This window comes from Cryptotermes secundus, unplaced genomic scaffold, assembly GCF_002891405.2.
Source record: "Cryptotermes secundus unplaced genomic scaffold, Csec_1.0 scaffold941, whole genome shotgun sequence".
In the NCBI taxonomy this organism is placed as follows: domain Eukaryota; kingdom Metazoa; phylum Arthropoda; class Insecta; order Blattodea; family Kalotermitidae; genus Cryptotermes; species Cryptotermes secundus.
The window spans coordinates 854,952-875,481 of NW_019739977.1; the positions used below are offsets into that span (position 1 = coordinate 854,952).

The 20,530-nt window shown below is 35.2% G+C and overlaps 1 protein-coding gene across 1 annotated transcript in view; it reads right to left on the reverse strand.

Moving 5' to 3' along the window:
- LOC111872254 (myosin heavy chain 95F) overlaps positions 1 to 20,530 on the reverse strand; it is a 103,504-nt gene that overhangs the window by 8,033 nt on the left and 74,941 nt on the right. Inside the window, exons 12-20 of the mRNA XM_023865964.2 lie at positions 18,108 to 18,308; positions 17,597 to 17,821; positions 17,043 to 17,250; positions 14,265 to 14,389; positions 13,546 to 13,662; positions 10,749 to 10,969; positions 9,922 to 10,012; positions 5,778 to 5,920; positions 3,968 to 4,018 (exon numbers count right to left, since the gene is read on the reverse strand). Coding sequence (XP_023721732.1) covers positions 3,968 to 4,018; positions 5,778 to 5,920; positions 9,922 to 10,012; positions 10,749 to 10,969; positions 13,546 to 13,662; positions 14,265 to 14,389; positions 17,043 to 17,250; positions 17,597 to 17,821; positions 18,108 to 18,308 — 1,382 coding nt within the window. The remainder of the gene's footprint in view (positions 1 to 3,967; positions 4,019 to 5,777; positions 5,921 to 9,921; positions 10,013 to 10,748; positions 10,970 to 13,545; positions 13,663 to 14,264; positions 14,390 to 17,042; positions 17,251 to 17,596; positions 17,822 to 18,107; positions 18,309 to 20,530) is intronic.

Sequence of the window (20,530 nt, forward strand, 5' to 3'; positions counted from 1 at the left end):
ATCTATAAAGCCACCCAAACATTTAGGAGCCAGGGATACAAATATGTATACTTTAAAAATATTGTCTTAATTATAGATGAGAATCCTACAATTTAATACAGTTTCTTTTACATCAAAACAGTCAGTCCAATTAATAAGTGTAACAGAATAATTGAGTGTAACTGCTCCACATGTTTGCCTTGTATTATAATACTGTTCAGAAGTAGCAGAGAAAAGAAATGTTAAAGTCCTTCCTCCATTTGATTGTTAAGTACCTCCAGTTCTTTGAGCATAAGACATTTTCATATACATTGTATGGCTGCTAATAAATTTACCTTCATCATATCCTGTGCAGTGCTACATGACCTCAGAAACTGATGAAGTGTTTCTGTATAATACCTCAATTGATTTAACTAAAATTCAGAGTCTTCAAAGAGTACTTCTATTGGCTAACAACATAACAAATCAAGGAATGTAAATTGTAGCATTACACTATTTAAAAAAAAAAAACAAAATTCAAGTTCACAAATCTTCCCTGAGCCATTCACAATCAGCTAGTCAACAAACTTCCCAGTTGCTTCAATGGAACCTAAATGTTTTTCAGCAAGTTAACAAAAATGCACTGGACCCCTTTTTTAGTACAATTCACATCTCCACACCTTACTTCTTTGAGAAGCAATTTAATAATATCATCCTATATACACTCAAGTGTCCAAAATGATCTCTTCTATTAAGATACACCAAACAATATTTTATATGTAGATTCTAAATTTTATACTCACATGTATACCTTATTTCCCCCTGTGGATTACATGTCCCACCCACCTCATCCTTCTTGACTCAATTACTGTTAATATTATGGTAAAAGTACAAATTAAAGCAAGTGAGGTCTCTGACTACTAAGACACTGGATCATGGCACTGAACAGCTTTTCTGTGTTGCCAGTATATATATAGTTTTGTGATGAATTTCTCTATATCCATGAAAGTGTTTCAAATGCGAAAAATGTCAATGTAATCCACAATTGCTGAAGAAAACACATACAAAATATGAGGCTCCTAATTATGTGAAAATCACCAGTCTCTCATTACTTCATCTCTCTTAGACGCCAATGTTCAACCAGGAACTTTCATTGAACAAAATGTATTTCTGCGAAAGGAACATCATCTTCCAGTTTAGTGTCAATGGTTCATTACTGTTATCATAATGGTCCAAGTAGCTAAAATGATGCTTATATTAATGTGGTGTGCTGCCAGGAAGGCCAGACTGTAGAATGTCCACTGCTGGTCAACGGCTAGCAATTCCTAGGTAACAAAACATAAACAGACCGTTGTCTAAGGAAGTGCTTAAGCAACAGAGGCCGAGTTGTTCAGTTCCCACAGCAATGAATGCGCAAAATTAGGATGTCCATTGCTATGCAATGCATGGGTAGACATGCCTGACAACAGTACATGAAATCCGTTGCCGAGCAGCAATGTATTTTCTGTGGGTGGTCTGTGCTGAGCCTATATAGAGTAGTGAACACTGTTCAAGAAGATTCAACAAGCGATAAGGGAAGAACCAAGAACAAAGGCTCCACCAAGAATAGCAGTGCATGAGTATAGCCATTGAAGAGGGAACGTGAAAGGCATTACTGAGAGTGATTATAACTGTGAGTGTAAACAGAGAATTGTCCAGTTCGTCTAATGTGAAACCCAGTGGTTCTTGTCGCGTTACCTAGGAAACTTGCGACGTTAATATAAATTTGCAGACATTTATTCACAATAATAATTTACAATTATAAAAACAAAACATGCACAATAAATTCATGTGGTTTACTCAAGATATTTTTATTAGTAGATACAATGAAAAAGTAGTTTCCAAACATGCCTATAATATAGGTTAGTGAGACTGTACTTCACACCTTTCTAAATGAGCCCATTATCATTACTAAAGAACAAAGGATTTTGTAAGAATTGAATACATGATTGTCCAGAGTTACACAAAATAAAACGGAAATCTCCACTTGGTTACTTCATCACCTGTATAGTGTAAGTTCAAAATAAGCACATGCATAGGGAATGGAAGAGGAAGTGTAATCATTTGATCTGATACTTGTCCAATGTAGTCATAAGGAAATGTAACATACAAAAGAACCTACAGGTTAAGTGATGGTCATCTACTTTGCAAAGTCATACACTACAGCCACTGCAGTGTATTTCCATTCTTCCTATTGTTTGTTTATTGTTTAATTCACTTCTTTAATTAACTTTCAAATGAATTTCTAAACTAATGCAAAGATTATAAAAATAGTGTCCTTGCTCATCCACAAGAACCCATCATTTCAACACGTGTACCACCCTACATGTGACATTTTGTGTCAGAAATTGGCAGCTCACATCATATGGAATTCTTCTGTAGTGGTTACAACCAAAGATACGTGACAATTTGGTGTCACTAGTCACGCAGCCATGAACTCATGACAAAACTAAAATGGATCTTAGAGGATGGGATGGTATGGATTGGATTGATCTGGCTCAGGATATGGACCAGTGGAGGGCTCTTGTGAACATGGTAATGAACCTTCAGGGACCATAAAATTCTGGGGAGTTCTTGAGTATTTGTACAATTGGCTGGCTTCTCAAGAAGGGCTCAGTTCCATGAGTGAGTGAGTGAGTCAGTGAGTGAATGTCTAGCTGGTCACAGACTTCAAGAAAGCCTATGATTCAGTTAGGAAGGAAGTATTGTACACTATTCTCACAAGTTTGTGGTGCCCAACAAACCTAGTTAGACTGATTGAAATGTGTTTAAATGCAGCCTACAGTAAAGTCTGTATGGATAAATTATAGAACAATTATTAATATCATCCAGTGTGATTCAATTTGTAGATATTTATTGCCTTCACATGTTTCCGTCAGTTGACCATCTTCAGAAGGCATAAGATCAAAATGTTTGGGAACTACTTTTACAAAGTTCATAATACATACTTTGAAGTCCCTATATAAAAAGTTATTTACAATTATTTGGATTTAAATCTTATTAATGTCTAATATTTAAGATCTTGAACCAATATGGTTTGCATTCTTGTGCCTCTTCTGTGAAAACAGAATCTTGGAGTATTATTTGGAGTCATCAGAGGTCTGACAGAAAAAAAAATGGAAATTTGATTCAGGAAGAAATTACGAGGAGGGCAAGTTCAGGTAATGCTTGCTATTATTTAATTTAGAACCTTTCACATTCTTGTCTGCTGTATAAGAACTTAAAAATTAGAATATACAGAACTACAGTTTTTCCTGTAGTTTTGTGTGGGTGTGAAACTTGTTCTCTGGCATAAGGAACATAGACTGAGGAGGTTTGCAAACAAGGTGCTAAGGAGAATGTTTAGACCAAAGAAGGATGAAATGGCAGTGGGTTGTAGAAAACTGCATAACAAGGAGCTTAATAACTTGCATTATGTGCCAAGTATAATTAAAAAGAGCATGTCATGGAGGATGAGATTGGCAGGGCATGTAGCATGCATGAGGATGAAGAAAGCTGCAGATAGGACCTTGGAATGAAAGCCAGAAGGAAACAGACCACTAGGAAGACCTAGATGTTGGTGGGAGGATATTATTAAGATGGATCTTAGAGAGTTAGGGGAGTACAGACTGGATTGATCCAACTCAGGACAGGGTCCATTGGATGGCTCTTGCGAACATAGTAATGACTTCTTGGGTTTCACAAAACGTTGGGAAATTCTTGAGCAGCTGAGTGACTGGTGGTGTTTCAAGGAGGGCTCAGCTCCATGGAATTAGTTAGTTATGTGCAATGTCCTAGTACCAATTTTTTACTTGTAATTTTTCACCAAAAGTCAAATGGTGCCAAATAAATGATCACACTTTCTCTCTTCCAAGAACTACAAGGAATGTATTATAAGAAGATAAAAGATGTCCATAACCACACTATCCTGGAAATTCTACAATCCCAAGGTGCAATTATGTTTCGAATAGTGCTTGTTGTGCAAAAATACCTGTTGAGCTTATTGGGCGGCAGGCTCCTGATCTCTGTGCAGGCTGACCTACTGATGGGAAACAAGCAGAGAAGACATTGGCCCATGTAACAGTGGGGCAAAATGTACACTACGACTAACCTCTCTCCATAATACTCTATATATATTTCATCAGTCTGCTGTCTACAGATGTCCAACAGAAGTATTTTCAAGTCATTTTTACAAAATGAAATATTTATAAGTGTATATAACAACAGCAGAAATTTTAATTTTACTAGTGAAAGTAGTGCATTATGTTTTCCCCCATATAAATATACAATATATTAATTTCAGGAATACATGCAAAGACTTTACACATATGCAAATAACCAATCATATGAATATTCCTGTCTTTTGTAACATAATGCCGTGTACTCTGGTAAAAGTGAACCAACATTTAGAGGAACATATCACCTACATCCTCAGTATCAAAGAGTAAAGTTCTGCTTGCTGCCTACTTCATGCTGGTTCCTTACATGCCTTACTCTTTTTAATCTTTAAGACTGAGACAATATGGTCCACTAAAACATGATCTGACTTTCATAGGATTACAGATAATTATATTTGAGAGGACAGAGATCATTATAGTCCCTGTTGTGAGAATCAAAAATCCAATCCAACACATTTTAAACATCCTACACAAAACACATCACATTAGCAACATACAGGAACATATATTACAGCTTTATGTAAGATGTGACTACATTTCCACATTACATTCATTACATCAGCCTCCAATTTAGTACTGCATGCAGTACAGAGCAGAGCATATTATATTCAAGCCCATATTATTTACTACTATATTTATTTTATTTGTGGTTTGTAAAATAATGTTTGTTCATATAAAGAGAACTTTTAAAATATGATGTGGATCATTTGATCCTCCCCTGTTCATATTCTGTTCTTGAATCCCCAGAAATTAACCTTTAATTCCTGTGTGCTGAATCATAAAATTCAAGAAATATATCTTTTCAAATTACATACAGTCCAGCAACAAAGGTAGAGATTGTGAAAAAATATTTCTGTATAAAAAATTGCAACAAATCAGTAATAATACAAAAAATAATATCAAGGTCCTGAAACAAATTAACCACTGTTAAGTGCATGAATAAAAGCTTCACAGATGTTAATGGCTTTGAGTGACCACTATTTCAATCAGTTAAAACATCTGCAACCCTGCTTAAAACCTGTCTTCTGAAAACTTTGTTCACCTACTGATTGCGTCAAAGATGATATTTCATCAAGAGTTTGCTTAGAATGCTTTGGCTGGGAGGAGGTTAAAAGCAACTTCAGATTCAACTCTTGAAGAAATTTTAAGATATTACTCAAAAATTGCAAACACTATTACTGAAATTCATGTCATAATACATATGTTGTGCTTTAATTTGGGTTAACTTTTCATAAACCACAATATACAATTCATCATTTATATGTCAGAAATAACATATTTGCTTTGAATTAATTTTACCAACATTACATAAAAAGGAGTTCTATTTTCTGGAATATAACGTAGTGTAGTCTAGTGAAAGTCAACTGAGATTTGCAGGAACATATTGCCTTCATCTTCACAGATGAAGAGTAAGTCAAGCATGAAACCAGCATGAAGTAGGCAGCAAGCAGAGCTTCTTGCTTGGCTCTCTCTTCAACCCGGAAGATGGAGGGGATATGTTCCTATGAATGCCAGTTGATTTTCAACAGATTGCATGGTGTTATATAGCAGAAGATATAATTCTTCATAATCACTGCTATGAGCACCTCAAATCCTACAGTATATAAAAGCATTTTCACATACCTCCTATTATCTTGTGGAGACATCTCTTCTAATTGGTCATTGGTTTCCTGTGCAAGCCTTAAAGCCAATTCATGATCTCTTCTCTCCTGTTCCAACTGCTCTCGGTAACGAGTGTTCTCTAGAGCTTCCTTTTCTAATTGAGCCTGCCAAAGAAGTATGTAATTATTTTTATATGTGAACAACTGCATGAAGTAGGATGGGATGCTTATTTTTCATGGAGAGGAAATACATACATACATACATAATACATACTTTATAAACTAAGGTTAGGAACAATATTCCTGTAATATTAAATTTTTTGTACGCATATATTTCCATCTTACATTCAAATTATTATCTGATCACCCTTCTTCCTCACTATATATTTCAGCTGTAGATGGTCATCAATAGGTGCTGTCTATCTTGCTAAAATTGTTGCACTGTATGTCAGAATAATTAAAATCAATTAACTTTGAATTAAAATTAATTAACATCTTAATGTTTTTCACTGTGGTTGCCATCCCTTTGTTTGAAAAATAATTGCTCGAGCATTCCTCATTTTGGATTTATTCGTACTGCATTCGCTTTTTTGGTGTGGGTATTATCTGTAATGTGTAAATAATACGTTGTGTTATATAATTTTATTAATAGATTTATAAGTATTGATAGTTGTTTATAGTTGAACTTATACGTGTCATTTGTGCAGTCTGCAAGGATGTTGATGTAGTGCTATTATCACTTCTGTTATCTGCAATATATAAAGAATATATTGTTGTATATTATTTGTATATTTTGCGTTTTCTTTTGTGTTAGTTTACTTTTAATACTCATGTATGCACCATTGGCTGTTGGTCTTTCCACACTGCTAGAATAGTTATGTTGCTAAGTAGTCTGTGTGTGTGTGTGTGTGTGTGTGTGTGTAGGTATTCTGAGTGTTCAGCGTGCCTAATCCTGATTTTGTAGCATGACTGTGGTTGTGTGTGCTCCTATCTGATGTAAAGCTTATTTAATGTCTTGAATATGGGTTTGTATGTGTCATTCATATGTAGGTTATTTTCTCTAATTCTATAAACATGATATTTTTCCAAGGTATTTAGATGTTTGCCTTTCTGTCCTATTTTTATACTATCCACAGCATCCATAATGGTTCCATATGTACGCAAGTACGAAGTACACTGTATAGTGTAATGATTTTCACAGCCTTTATTCATGTTACTGAACGCAAAATGTAAAATAAAAAGAAAATAATGTTCAAATATTGTAATAAAGAAAATATTTGTGATTAAACCTGACCAAATATATTTAGATTGTTACAGAAGATAATGGGGTTAGCATGAATTTGGAAGAAAATCCTACTGCATGTAGCTACTAAAATATTTTTCATTTACAAAGAATATGCAAACAGTGGAACCTCAATTTTATGCCTCTGAAAGGACCACCTAAAATAAAAAAAATCTGAGGAAAGTGTAAATTCATGGAAGTAAAAATGATGTACTGTAAACGAAAATATGAGTTGCCTTGTGACATAACTTTGGAAAACTGTTGATATATGCATGCTTGAACACAATAACAATGGAAATGAAAGAACATTACTGTATATAACATGACTAGTGATGCAGTATAATACCAATTTTATCATTTACTGTAAATGCTTTTTTTTTTATCCGTGTTTGAGGCCAGAAAGAATAATTAATAAACGTGTGGATTTCTGTTTTGGGACCATGTCATGTCGAATGTTCAGGGCTTTCCAATATTTCAGCAAACTCTGTAGTATCCACCTTCAGGATCAATGGCTTTGGGAAGGGAGGGAGTTCAGTCTGCTGATCTCCTTCCCTGTCCATGTGGGAGAAAAATAAGAAAGAGAAAAACTCCCTTTCCTGTCTGCGTTGGAATAAATTATGTCCCAAAACATGAGGTGGATGACAGATTTTTTTCACTCTCCTCATATCAGAGCCATCTGATTTCCAGACTATCGCTCATCATCTCTTTTCAATTATCATGTGGTCACTAAAACATTTATCACAACCTTTTGTTACTAACCACATAGATGCTCCCTACTTGTCTGCATTCTCCTCAGCTCACACAATCATCGCTTCACCTCCAACAAAGTGCCTAATGCAAAAGCTACATAGGAACTATATAGTAATTAACCCTGAAGATGGCAACTGCAGGGTTTAAACAAAACATCAGAAACCCTCCAGCATTCAACGTTGAATAGTCCTGCAAGCTGAAGCCATGAATTAAGCTCCAGCTGAGAAAACCTACAGATTAGAAATAATAAATGGTCTGCCACAGTTATATACAATACCTAGCATCATATGGATATTTTCAATAATCAACTTCATAATAAAACAAATGACTGCAGCACTCAAGTGGAATGGTGAGCATGAAAGCATGTTTGTTCTGTGACTGATCAAGCTTGCTAATGTCAGATTAAAAGAAAATTCATATGCAAAGAGATGTCTATTTTACTAAGACGACCCTTAAAATATGAGGGGAATGGCACCAGTGGTGTCTTGAATTTTCCAAAATAAAATGCTGCAAACACAAAACTGTGTAAATTTCTCTACCTTGGACTCAAGAAATGCAAAAATTTGATAATAATGTTAGATTGAGCAAATGTAAAATTGATTATAATTTAATATTGCTCTATTCTCTTTCCAGCTTGGGCAAATGGAAAAGTGTATAAAATCAGGAAATACATAGATTAGGAGAAAGAAAAAGAAAAATTTCACTGTATATTTAGAAGCTATACTATAATTTGTCTTCTGTAATGCTATGCTGACTGGCACTAAGCCTTTACGTAGATGCCATAAATCACTCTTGTTCAGTTTCATTAAAACTGATGGTTTCAGTGGTGGACAAGTAAGCAGCCACAAGAAACTGTATGACTGTTCTAGCCTGTTTGTCCTTTTTACAATAAGGATCTTTGTGCTCTACTTGTATGAGTTTAGTTAGAGGAGTGTGCTCACATCATATAACAAAAATCAGATATTTCATAATATTATATTTCTGCATCCTGTTGCATTGAAGTGTCACTCATGCTTTCTCTTCTCTCTATAATGCAATATACTTTTTATTTTAGATGACACCAAACTTACATTCATCATGAAGAAAGCAGTCTTCTGGGATTTAGCACCGTGGTTAACACCACATATACACGGTGCCAAATCCCAGAAGACTGCTTTCTTCATAGTCACCGCCGTGAAAGCCTCAAATCTTACATTCATCATATTCTTAAAATGTCATTAAAATGCTATGTCTGGCTACATGTTTTGGCTTCACAGGACCATCTTCAGGCAACACATTTTGATAAAATCAACTGCACTATACTTGCTTATGTCAATGGTACTCACTGGTGTACATCACCATTAGTCTCAATTTTGGTACTTTGAGAATGTATTTTCTTTTTCTATCTTCGTATTGTGGTTCCCAGATGGAACATCAAATCAGTACAAAGTAGACATGACCAGAGAAGCTGCAATACAAAAATAGAAAATGGACATTCCCAAAATTGAGAATAATGATGACAAACATCAAGGAGTACCACTGACATAAGCAAGCATAGTGCAGTAGGTTCCCTCAAAATGTGTTGCCTGAAGATGACCCTGTGAAGCCAAAATATGTAGCTGGAAATAGAATATACTTTAATGACATTTTAATAACATTTTAACTGACATTTTAGTAAGTTGAATGTATGAGTGGCAGATGTCTCATATTTTTAACCTGATATTGTCCTGGCACAAAGGATGCACATTATACATATGCAGTTGAGATTTATAAGGCAAACATTATTTGAACACCATACACTTTAATTGTTACCTATTATAAACTTTTTAAACACTATGTAATACTTGACAGTGATATGGTCATATACCTTTCAAGTTTTCAAGGACTTGTTACTTTAGAGCTTTACATTGTATAACCACAAAATCATGAAGCAGTCCTTCCTGTAATGTTCCTAATGGAACTGGATATGTGAACTTCATGTCAGTGATAGTCTTCAGATCATAAGACAAATGTCAAGTTTCAAACCCCTCCTGCACACCTCAGCAACAGTAAGTTTCAAGGCCTGAAGAATATAGCAGGTTACCAAACAATGTACATGTGACAGCTATGTTCAATCACACATTATCATAATGCAGCAATGTTTTAGGAAACTAACCTGAAGAATAGCAGCAGCTTTCTTGTCTTCTTCTTCTTGCCTCCTCCTTTCTTCCTCTTCTGCCTTACGACGAGCTTCCATTTCAATTTTTCTGAAAATAAGGATTATTGACTCATTATAGGTTTTGTTTCAATGACATGTAAGTTTATTTGAATGTATGCCTGTGCATACATTTCTATATAATTGGATGTATATTTATTACTAGGTTGATACTTTTGTGACCCTATAAAAGGATTATTCTATAGGGCACTTACATGCATAACAAACAAATTACTGTCCTGTACTTAGGATACTTTTGGCCTATTGTACCAGCCCCAGATGATAGGTGAGGGTGATTGTGGAGCAACTGGTGGAATGAAGATTGGCAGGGGTAACCGAAGAACTCGGAGAAAACCTGCCCCAGTGCCACTTTGTCCACCACAAATCCCACTTGACCAGACCCGGGATCGAACCTGGGCCACCGCAGTGGGAAGCCAGTGAGTAACCGCTTGAGCTATGGCGCAGCTCTTTAGGACACTTAATACCAATCTTCTCCACTTCTCTTTGTCCTTCCTGATGGTATATTTTTGAGCAAAATTAAAATGTGGTTGGGTTAAAGCATCCCCTTCCATTTTCAATGAAGTAATCCTTAACCTTCTACACATGAGATGGAACTAGCATGTTCTTCCAGAAGTCAGTAAATATCTCCTATACTACATTGCATTGCATCCCTAAGGACAGTAATCTTTATAGACAACACCTTAAGAATCTCAAATCTTATGGACATTACTGTTTCAATCATATACATTATTAAACATTGCAGTAATGGTATACTATAGTACATTCACCTTCTCCTATTTTCTTCTTCTTCTCTTTTTCTTCTCTCTTCTTCTTCCTTCCGTCTTTTTTCTTTTTCCATCTCCTCTTGTATTTTCCTTAGTCGTTCCTGTTCTTCAGCATTCTTCTGCTCCTGTACCTTCTTCTGAAGCTGGTTCATTTGGCTATTTGTGGTGTTCAGAAGGTGTGTGTAGAGTTCATCTACTTCTGCAGGCTTGATCTTCTCATCTCTCTGTCAATGAAAACAATGCACATTGTAATTAAAATGAAACAATAAATCAGGTATGCAGGGCACAACACAACATCCAGCTTCACATTCCCCATGTCCACCCCCCACTAAATGCAAACTTCTGAAGTAATTTATGGTATGATATATGGATGAAGATATATGGTATTATTCCTAATTTTATGGCCATTATTTATTGTCCGTCAATATTGCAACACTTGTTTATTCACCACTTAATCTTAATTCTAGTTTAACATTTTACACACTGACACAACATGTTTCTGCCCCAAATGGCTATCTTCAGGTGTGTTAATATGTTACAAATATTTTATTAAATTATGTTAGAACTGCTACACTGTATTAGTTCATGTTAAAATCACACGCTATAGTTCTCTTTTCAAGGTAAAACAAGATAAAATCCATTAAAATTTTCTATTAACCCCATGTTACTTTGTTGCATTCTATGCATTCTATTTCACCTCACAAGGGGTGTCATCCATTGTTCATAAATGTATGTATGACTGTCCCGGGGGTTTTGTTCTGGCGGCTTGCTCTTCAGGTTCGTAGCCTACTTTTCAGTTATGTCTGCAATATGTCCTTGGTTCGTGTGTTTCCTCCACAGTGTGTGGTGTTGTCTTTACTAGCGCTGCACTACAGCATGTGATTTTAACATGAACTAATACAGTGTAGCAGTTTTAACATAATTTAATAAAATATTTGTAACATATCAAGACTCCTGAAGATAGCCGTTTGGGGCAGAAACATGTTGTGTCAGTGTGTAAAATGTTAAACTAGAATTAAGATTAAGTGGCGAATAAACAAGTGTTCCAATATTGATGGATGATCGGATGTTAAGTTAAACAATTTCAACAGGATGCTGAAATACAGAATTATTCCTAATACTGAATATCTATACATAGCAGATGACATTCATTTTATAAGTTATATTTTTAAGCTGTCTGATCACAGAAGATCACAATGACACAACAGAGGCTCTTGAAACACAGATCTTCTTTTCACAAACTCGTACAAATATTTCAGATTTTAATTAATGATTATGAAGTGTACCAAACAAATTAACTCCTGAGACTTCCAAGAAATACAGTATATCTGGGGTCAATATGCAGTAATGGGAGAAAGATGGAGGAATTAGTGGACAGGAAAAAGAAAGTTGTATTTTTTTTTTTCCTTTGGCGCTACAGCCCCAATTGGCGCCTTGGCCTACCTCCATGAAACTTTCTAATTCCCTTTGATTTACTAGCTCTTAGACACTCGGTAGAATTCCTTGGGCTTGTGATCAGCTCATTGCAAGGCCTCTACCTGTACACAGACACTAAACATCCATGCCCTGAGTGGGATTCAAACCTACTATCCCAGTTTCCAAGCGAGCAAAGACAGTGCATGCCTTAGATCACTTGGTTATCATGACTGGCCAAGAAAGTTGTATTAGTACCTGAAAAGTGAAACTAAAAATTTTACTAGAACAATTAATACAACTGTTTTTCCTTTTCTACAATATGTTTTAAAGCATGCTGTAAGACTTTTTTTTAACACATTCACTAAAATTTATTACTTTGTGCAAAGCAGGGGCACACAGTAGCATAGTTAGTTGAGGCACTATGCTACAAGCCAGAAGGTCATGGGTTTGATTCCCAATGAGGTTACTGGTTTTTTCAATTAACCTAATCCTTCCAGCCACAATATGGCCCTGCCATCAACTCAGCCTCTAAAATAAATGACTACCAGGAATCTTCCTGGGTGTAAAGAGTGGCAAGTGCATAATGCTCACAACCTCACTGCCATCTGTGAGCTAACTGTCACCCTCCAATACAAGATGTAACCTCAATGATTGCATGGTATTAATACATTTCCATGAACCAAAAAATTCCAAATGAACTGATTACACCATTTCAGGCAGTACTCAATACAGCAATGTGTAAATGAACTGCATGAATGTTGGAAAACTAGTTGGTTTCTATTGTTGAACTTCGTGCTTTTAACCTCCTGGTTGGCATATCTGTAACTTGTTTTCTATTCAGTGACCACTTGGAGTTACATTATTCAATTTCCCAGTCCAGTTGGGTTGCGTAACTTCTAGCTGTTCCCACCCTTGTCCACCAGAGATCTTCATATCCATGCAGCCACTGTTCTTTTATGTGCCATAAATATACAACATTGATCCCCCCTTTACTTCCCTTCGAAAGGGATTTGTGCTCTGGATTTTTATCACTCTTAAAATCAATCAACTTCACCCTGGTTTGATTTTGCAAACCTTAGGTCCAGCGGCAAGCATGTTACCACTAGACCACGAAGAGCATCTCAGACCTTAAACAGCAGTAGTTACAATGGACTGTTAATGATTCAAAATCATCCATGTTGTGTACTAAATATTATACCTATTGAAATGTTGTGAGAAGCTTGATAAAGCAACAGAGTTGTAGTCTTAACACCTCCTGGCAGCATGCAGCAAAATCACAGCCATGTTAAAGTAACATGTCATGAAGGCAACATATGGATTAAGAACATGCGTATTGCATTATATTTCCATACCTGAGCATCAGACTAGTTAAAATAAGTTGTACCTTAATTTTCTGTATAGCAGAAGTCATATCTGCTTGTAACTTCTTCAGCTCTGATAAACTAAATTGCTTATCCTTCTTCAGCTGGCCAATTGAAGCCTCCATCTGAAGTAGTTTTGCCTGCAAGTTTGAAATACATTATTTTGTTAACATGGTAGATAAATGAAAGTTTTTTGTTGCTGTTGTTTTTTTTTTTTTTGGCCTTTTACTTCCAAATCTGTTGCCATAAACCATCATCATACAGGTACTTACAGGTAATAATAGTACAGAAACTAGACAACAAAACATATACTGATTAAAAATAAGTAAAATCAATGCTCAGGAATTTCAGAGCTCTTCAAACTTCTCTTTCCTCAGTAGCGTTCAGTGATGTTCTGAACTGTGAGAGACAAACAGGTCTTAACATACTAACACACTGTTCAGCTTTGTTTACTCAAAATATGTACATAAAACAAATTCAGATTTTTCATAATAAATGCCTCAAAACCATCACAAAACTTCCATACTGGAGTACTGCATTTAGTACCTACTAAAAATTATCCAAGATTCCCATCAGATCATGTTTTAGCTAATATCATCAAACTGAACAGATGTGCCAAAGCTGTCTAAATATGTACTAGTGTAAGAAATATACTTTACACCAAATAACCATGGAATAAGTGAGTGAGTTTGTTTCTTGCCATGTCTATTGGCAGACTGAATAAATCTGAACTATACTGAACCTGCAGACTGTTTATTTTTGTAATGCCTTTGTATCTTGGCTGATGAATTCTCTTGGCAAGAAACATGCGAACATTCTTCTGAATTGTTATCAAGCATGCCCTTCGATACAGGATCTTGTATTTCACTAAAAAGAGAAAGATTTCATTATTAAATAATCACAAGTTGCTACAAAATAAACAGACAAGTAGCAGAAGTACCAGCAAAAAAAAAATGAGTTACTCATAACAAATACATTACACATATAAAGCCTTTCAGTACATCCTATATAAGTACTATTATGAACTACATATAACAACTCAGCAGCTATATACATGTATTTTGACCTCATTGGTCATCAAGCTACAATACTCATTCCAATGAAGCCATTGTTTTTGCATTGCAAATATTGGTCAATATATTTGCGAATTTTGTACAGTACCCATATTTAAGACTTAAGTGTAAAATTTCTATTTGTTATAAAATATTACACTGACTATGGGCTGAATGACTGAGAAGATGGAGTTCGAGTCCCAGTAGAGTCAAAAATTTTCTCTTCTCCATGCCCCAGGGGTAAAGTGGCAGGGGCAGGAAGCTGACTTCTCACCTCCAAATAATACCAAGGTCAAGAAAATGTGGATCTATACATCCACTCCCCCATATGCCTTCATGGCATAATGTATAATTAGTTAAGACAGGGACACCTTTCCCTTTATAAATTATTATAAAATCATTAAAATTGCCATTAAATTAAAATACAGTATATTGTAGCATGTAAATCCATTGCTAAGTAATGACTCACTAAACAGCACCCACTTCTAAGCAATGGATTCCTTATAAGCAACAACTGAACTATAACAATGAGGTGCGGTGTTTTGCATGCAGTCCATGCTGATAGGTTATAAGTGGGACAAAGTTTATAGATTAGTCAGTTGTGGGATATTTGCCAGTCAGTAAGGACATTGTTAAGATCCATTACCAGGAAATGACTAGTGAAAGCAGATTGAGAAGTCTTAGCATGTGCTCTAGTGATTCGTGAATTGTGAAGATTAGTGATGGTGCTACAATTACTTATAGTTACAATCAGTAAGTGTTCAATAAATCCAAATGACCAATCCAAACCCCATCTATAGTCACTCATACATGTGACAATATCCTCGATTTAACAGACTAACTGGGGAGGGATGTAAAATATTTCTGAACATCTGTTAAATTGAAATGTCCATAAAATAGCATCTGTAGGAAACCAAAAGTCCTTAAATAACAAGTGATGCATTTTGAACCATAACACAACCTGCATTTATCAAGAAAAAAAAAAAGATATAATTTCAACGGAGCATCTTCCTGTGAGGTTTCTTGTGCCATTTTCACACGATTTCTTTGCTTACCTGGGGCATCACATCACATATTAAAACAACACTTTTTTACTTATCTTTTGTTTTCTGCATATCTGACACAGTTTATTCCTTCACAGTACATTTCCTACAATTATGTGTGATGCAGACTCCTGATTCTAACATTTCAATCAATTTTAATGTTTGTCTTATACTCAAATTTGTGCTTTTTTTGTATATGGTGCATTAATTTAAACACATATTTGCAAAAGATCAAACCAAACACAGTACAACTCATATTTAATTTGCAACAGAATGATCTATATATTAGACACGTACTGTGTTCGTAGCTTGTCTGATGAAGTACATATACCAGAATATTTCAGGGAAGTACCGACACATGAGAACCAATGAATAACAGAGAGGTACCAAACGCCTGTATCTGTTAAATCTGAAATCTGTTAAAAAAATTGGGGTCCATTAAATCGAGGATTTACTGTAATAGAATAGGATGTGTAGAGCTCTGACAATGGATCCACTGTGAAGTTACAGCTAACAATTCAATACATGAAAAAAGTACAATGTGATGTATTGTAATAAGTAAGATTTATGATACATGGCATAAAAGAGTGATCACCTGATGAAGACCTGATGAACTTATGCCAAAAGCTGCTCAGATAAAACACACACATTTTTTCCATGAATGAAATTTAATGAGTAAATTTTTTCAGTAATGTTTATATAGAATTAACATGAACTAACTCTGAAACCTCCCAAAATCTTTGATTCAATAATTTCTTGTAATATTATATGTATATATGTTCTAGCATTATACTAAATAATTCACTAAACTTGTCCTGAATAATGCATTATTTGACCATATGGCATGCATAACTAAGGGTCAAGGTCAACTGTGAAGCTAAAGTACAGAATATTTAAGATCCATAGAGATAAACAACAGACTGGTCATCTGACAAAGCAGTCCTGTTTAATATATGAATAATTAAAAATTCTCTGAACAAGCAAGATAGAATAACACATGTTACTAAATGAAGAAGAGCAAGAATAAGAAAAACAGTGTGAACCTATTAAATGAAAAATGTGAAGCATAAAACGACATTAAACAATAAATTCATTGTCTTTATCAGATTTAAGCTGCAATTTTACAACTGTTAGCACTGATAGCATCAACATCATAGCACACAATCTACTTTTATTGGCTGCAAAACATGGAACAGAAATGACTTACACATTTACTTAATATAATAATTCAATAACACTGGCAAAGTGTTTATAACAGGAAATAAAAAAATGAAGGAAGGCAGAATGTATTAGCTCTTTGCAGTTTGCTGGGAAGCGAAGTCAAGCACAGAAATATTTGCTTCTATACTTCATGCAGTGAGACATGCAGCTGGCTAGTGAAGTCCTCATGCCATCTTTGTACAAAACCTACAAAATGTCACCTACATTTAATAACAGACAGGGCACACCACTGTGTTTTCTTCCACTTCGATGTGAGAAGCCATTTGTGGACCTTGGCAACCATACTAGCCAAATTCTCGGGATCTGATTTCATGATGGAATCAAACTCTACAAACTTGCCTGGTCGGAAAAACACTTTAGTCACGCCGAAGCGGTACTCATTCTCTGTCATCCCCAGTGCCTTCAGCAGTGCCTGGCAGATACAAAAAATATAAACATAATAAAAAATGTCAGTTTTAAATGTCATGAATTAATGAAAAGAGGCTTTCTAAAGTTCTGGAGGTATACATACACACAGACTATTCTAGAAACCCATACTGTCTTGAGACTATACTATGTCAAACTAGGCTCTCAAATATTGTGACAGACATTCTGTTTCAACAGGTCATATCTGAAGGTGTACTAAAAGGGAATAATACTTCCTTACAAGGTCCCTGATACAGATTTGAACCTACTGTTTTTATTCACTCATTTCAACAATCTCAACTTTTCTTAGTTTAAATCTGATGGGCCCCGCAAGATGATACAGTTTTCGTTACCTTACAGAAGACTCTAGGCTCCAACTTTGCCAGTCTGGGTGGCAAGTATTTGTGATACATATTGTACAAATCTGCAAAAGGAACTCGAGATGGAAAGCCATTCTGCATCAGCTCCATGACGCTTGTCATGCCTGAACATTCCAGTTGTGACAGAATTGAACCTCCCTCAAACTGGTGATCCACCATTTTCTGGTTTGGTTTGATACATCGTATGAAATTTGTGCCCTGCAAAGATAAGTCAGAGAGGACATGACTGAATGACTTCTGTTTTCATGTTGACCCAATTTTTTGTGGTACTGTGTATACATCTGTCTAGAATTCATATCACTAAAAATTTTTCGCTAAATTTGCGAATAAAATGTAAAAATAAATATGTAGTTATTTAATAGTTATGAATTATAAGTGTTCAGTAAATCCAATTATCAGTCCAAACCTATGTCTAGTCACTAACACATGAAAATATGATACCATAAGATGATAATAAACATTTTCTTAATCTCCCAGAACTTACAGTGCTCTTAAGCTTGTCCATCAGTTCTCCCAGTTGTGTTCTGAACTTTGAACCAACACTGCTGAAAGTAAGCTTTCCTTTTTGTTGACTCATGTTGGATGATGATGCAAACAAAACTTGAAGAAATGGGTTCCTGCTCTCTTGGATTAAACCTTCCAATGAAGCATGGAGTGCATCATTGTTCTTTTCAATAAACTGGCCCTAGATTAACAACAGAAATTGTGAACATTGTAGAATGCCATATTGTATATAATATTCTTCTAGGTTTATCCAAAGAGTCTTGTAATGTAATTATTGAATTTGGTTTTCATGCTTCCAAATTAAAGCCATTATATTAGTGTCTTTTCTTTTTGCAACAACTACTTCCTACTTTTGTCACAAAAAGGTAAACTAGGCATGGGAGTCACAAGGTTTAAAATTGATAAAGAGATATTTACACAAATTATTCAAATTTTATAGTAAAAGGCTTTCAAATTGCCTACAATATTCACACAAATGTGTGTAAAATAACTTTATACTTAATTACACATAAAAATGTTGAAGGTATATTTGTAATCCAACTCATACTCCATTCATGATGTGTGTGGAATAAATATGCAAATAGAATTAAATGTGGTAAGGGGAAAACCCAGATCAAAATAAGCTGACCACTTTGACAAAGAAGGTGCAAAATTCTGATAGTGGCTTGTCATTTAAGCAGAGAAATCATATGACCTCAATTTTTGGGAACTTTCATGACTGCTGGCTGTGTGGCTACCTGCTTAGAATGTGTTTTGATCACAGACGTTGTGAATAAAGTGCAGTGAAAATAATTTATCTGCTATCACCATCAAATAGAATAGTAAAGGTAAAGGTAAAGTTGTCCCTATGCTTAACGAATTAAGCCCTACCTCATGAAGATGTATGGGGGAGTGGATAGATCAAATTTTTAATGTCAATCTTTTGTTATGAATGACCAAAATAAGAGTTACATCTTATAACAGATCTACTGCTCTTCAAGATGGTAATGTTAAAAATGTGGAATCATTACCGAGGCATATGACTGAAAGAAACACTAATATTGCTCAAAATATCTTTCTTCAGCTACACATCATTCATATCAGCACCCAAAATTGCCATCAATCTAATCTTTCTTCATTATTCTGTCAAATATGTGGACACTTAACAGCATTATATCTTAATGCAATTATGTGTGTACCACAAATATACCGAAGTCAGTGTCATTTTAAATTGTTAATTACATTCATCTGTAATATGCGGAAACATATTCTCATGAAAATTGTGAAGAGTGAATATTGCAAGAAGAAACACCCTTCTAGGCAGTGCCGTGTGTGTGCAGAGCACAAGAAGAAGAGTAGAACTGCCTACATGTGCAACTTCTGCGTAATGCCTCTTCACAAAGGGGAATGTTTCCAGAGATATCACATGCGCAAGCACTTCTAGGAGCTCTGGTAAGTGTTCTCCAAAAATTTCAGTTCATAAAATTAATTAGGAGATTTTATATTAATTTTTAAAGTGAACAGTGCACAAGTTAGGGTAGTAGGTTTAAAAACGCCGGTCCCTAGGGTGATTTAAATATTTAAACCACCGGTCCGCAATGTGTTAAGATTACGTCACTTGGGTCAATACTTTATGGAACCAAGTGACTATTTTGACGCCCTCATGTACAAAATCCTGCACTTCATTCAAAGCACAGGATTGTTGAGGGGATAATCAAAAGGGGAAGCACAATAGATCACTGTAGGTTGTGGTGTAAGTGCTGAGAATGCCCACCCCTTATATATTCATTCATTCATTCATTCATTCATAGACTGTACATTTGTTCATTAAAATGAAATGTTTTTCTAAGTAAATAATTATTGCAAAATAGAAATTATAAAAAATTTTGGAATCAAGTTAGTGTTCCAGAGGTGTCCATTGTAATACAATAGCTTGTTAGAACATGTTTCCATGACAAAAAACAACAAGGCTGCAACACAGCTGTAAAAGGAGGATCAGGTCTGCTCTTCTGTGAAGAGGAAGCTGTCTAGGATGAGGGTCATCAAGAATGGAAACATGAAAGAGAATCTCCATTAATGGAGACCACAACCAAGCAATGAGTACACGAAGATATGGCATACCAGAAAGACTTCAAACATGCTGCAGTTTCCTGTATATTGTGAATAATAATAAAATGTTTGCAATTATCTGTTGTTTAGAGTGATAAGCATCCAACAGACTCAATTATTAATCCAAACCTTATGTCTAGTTACAAACACATGACACTATATAGTATTTAATCTGCATCTGCTTCAAAATCCTCCCTATCATGTTCTGCTGTTATTTTTCCTTATTTTTACATGTTATTCAGAAAGTAAGCACCATATATTAATATTATGACATTTAATATACATTTGTTAGAGACCAAGTCTATACAAGATGAA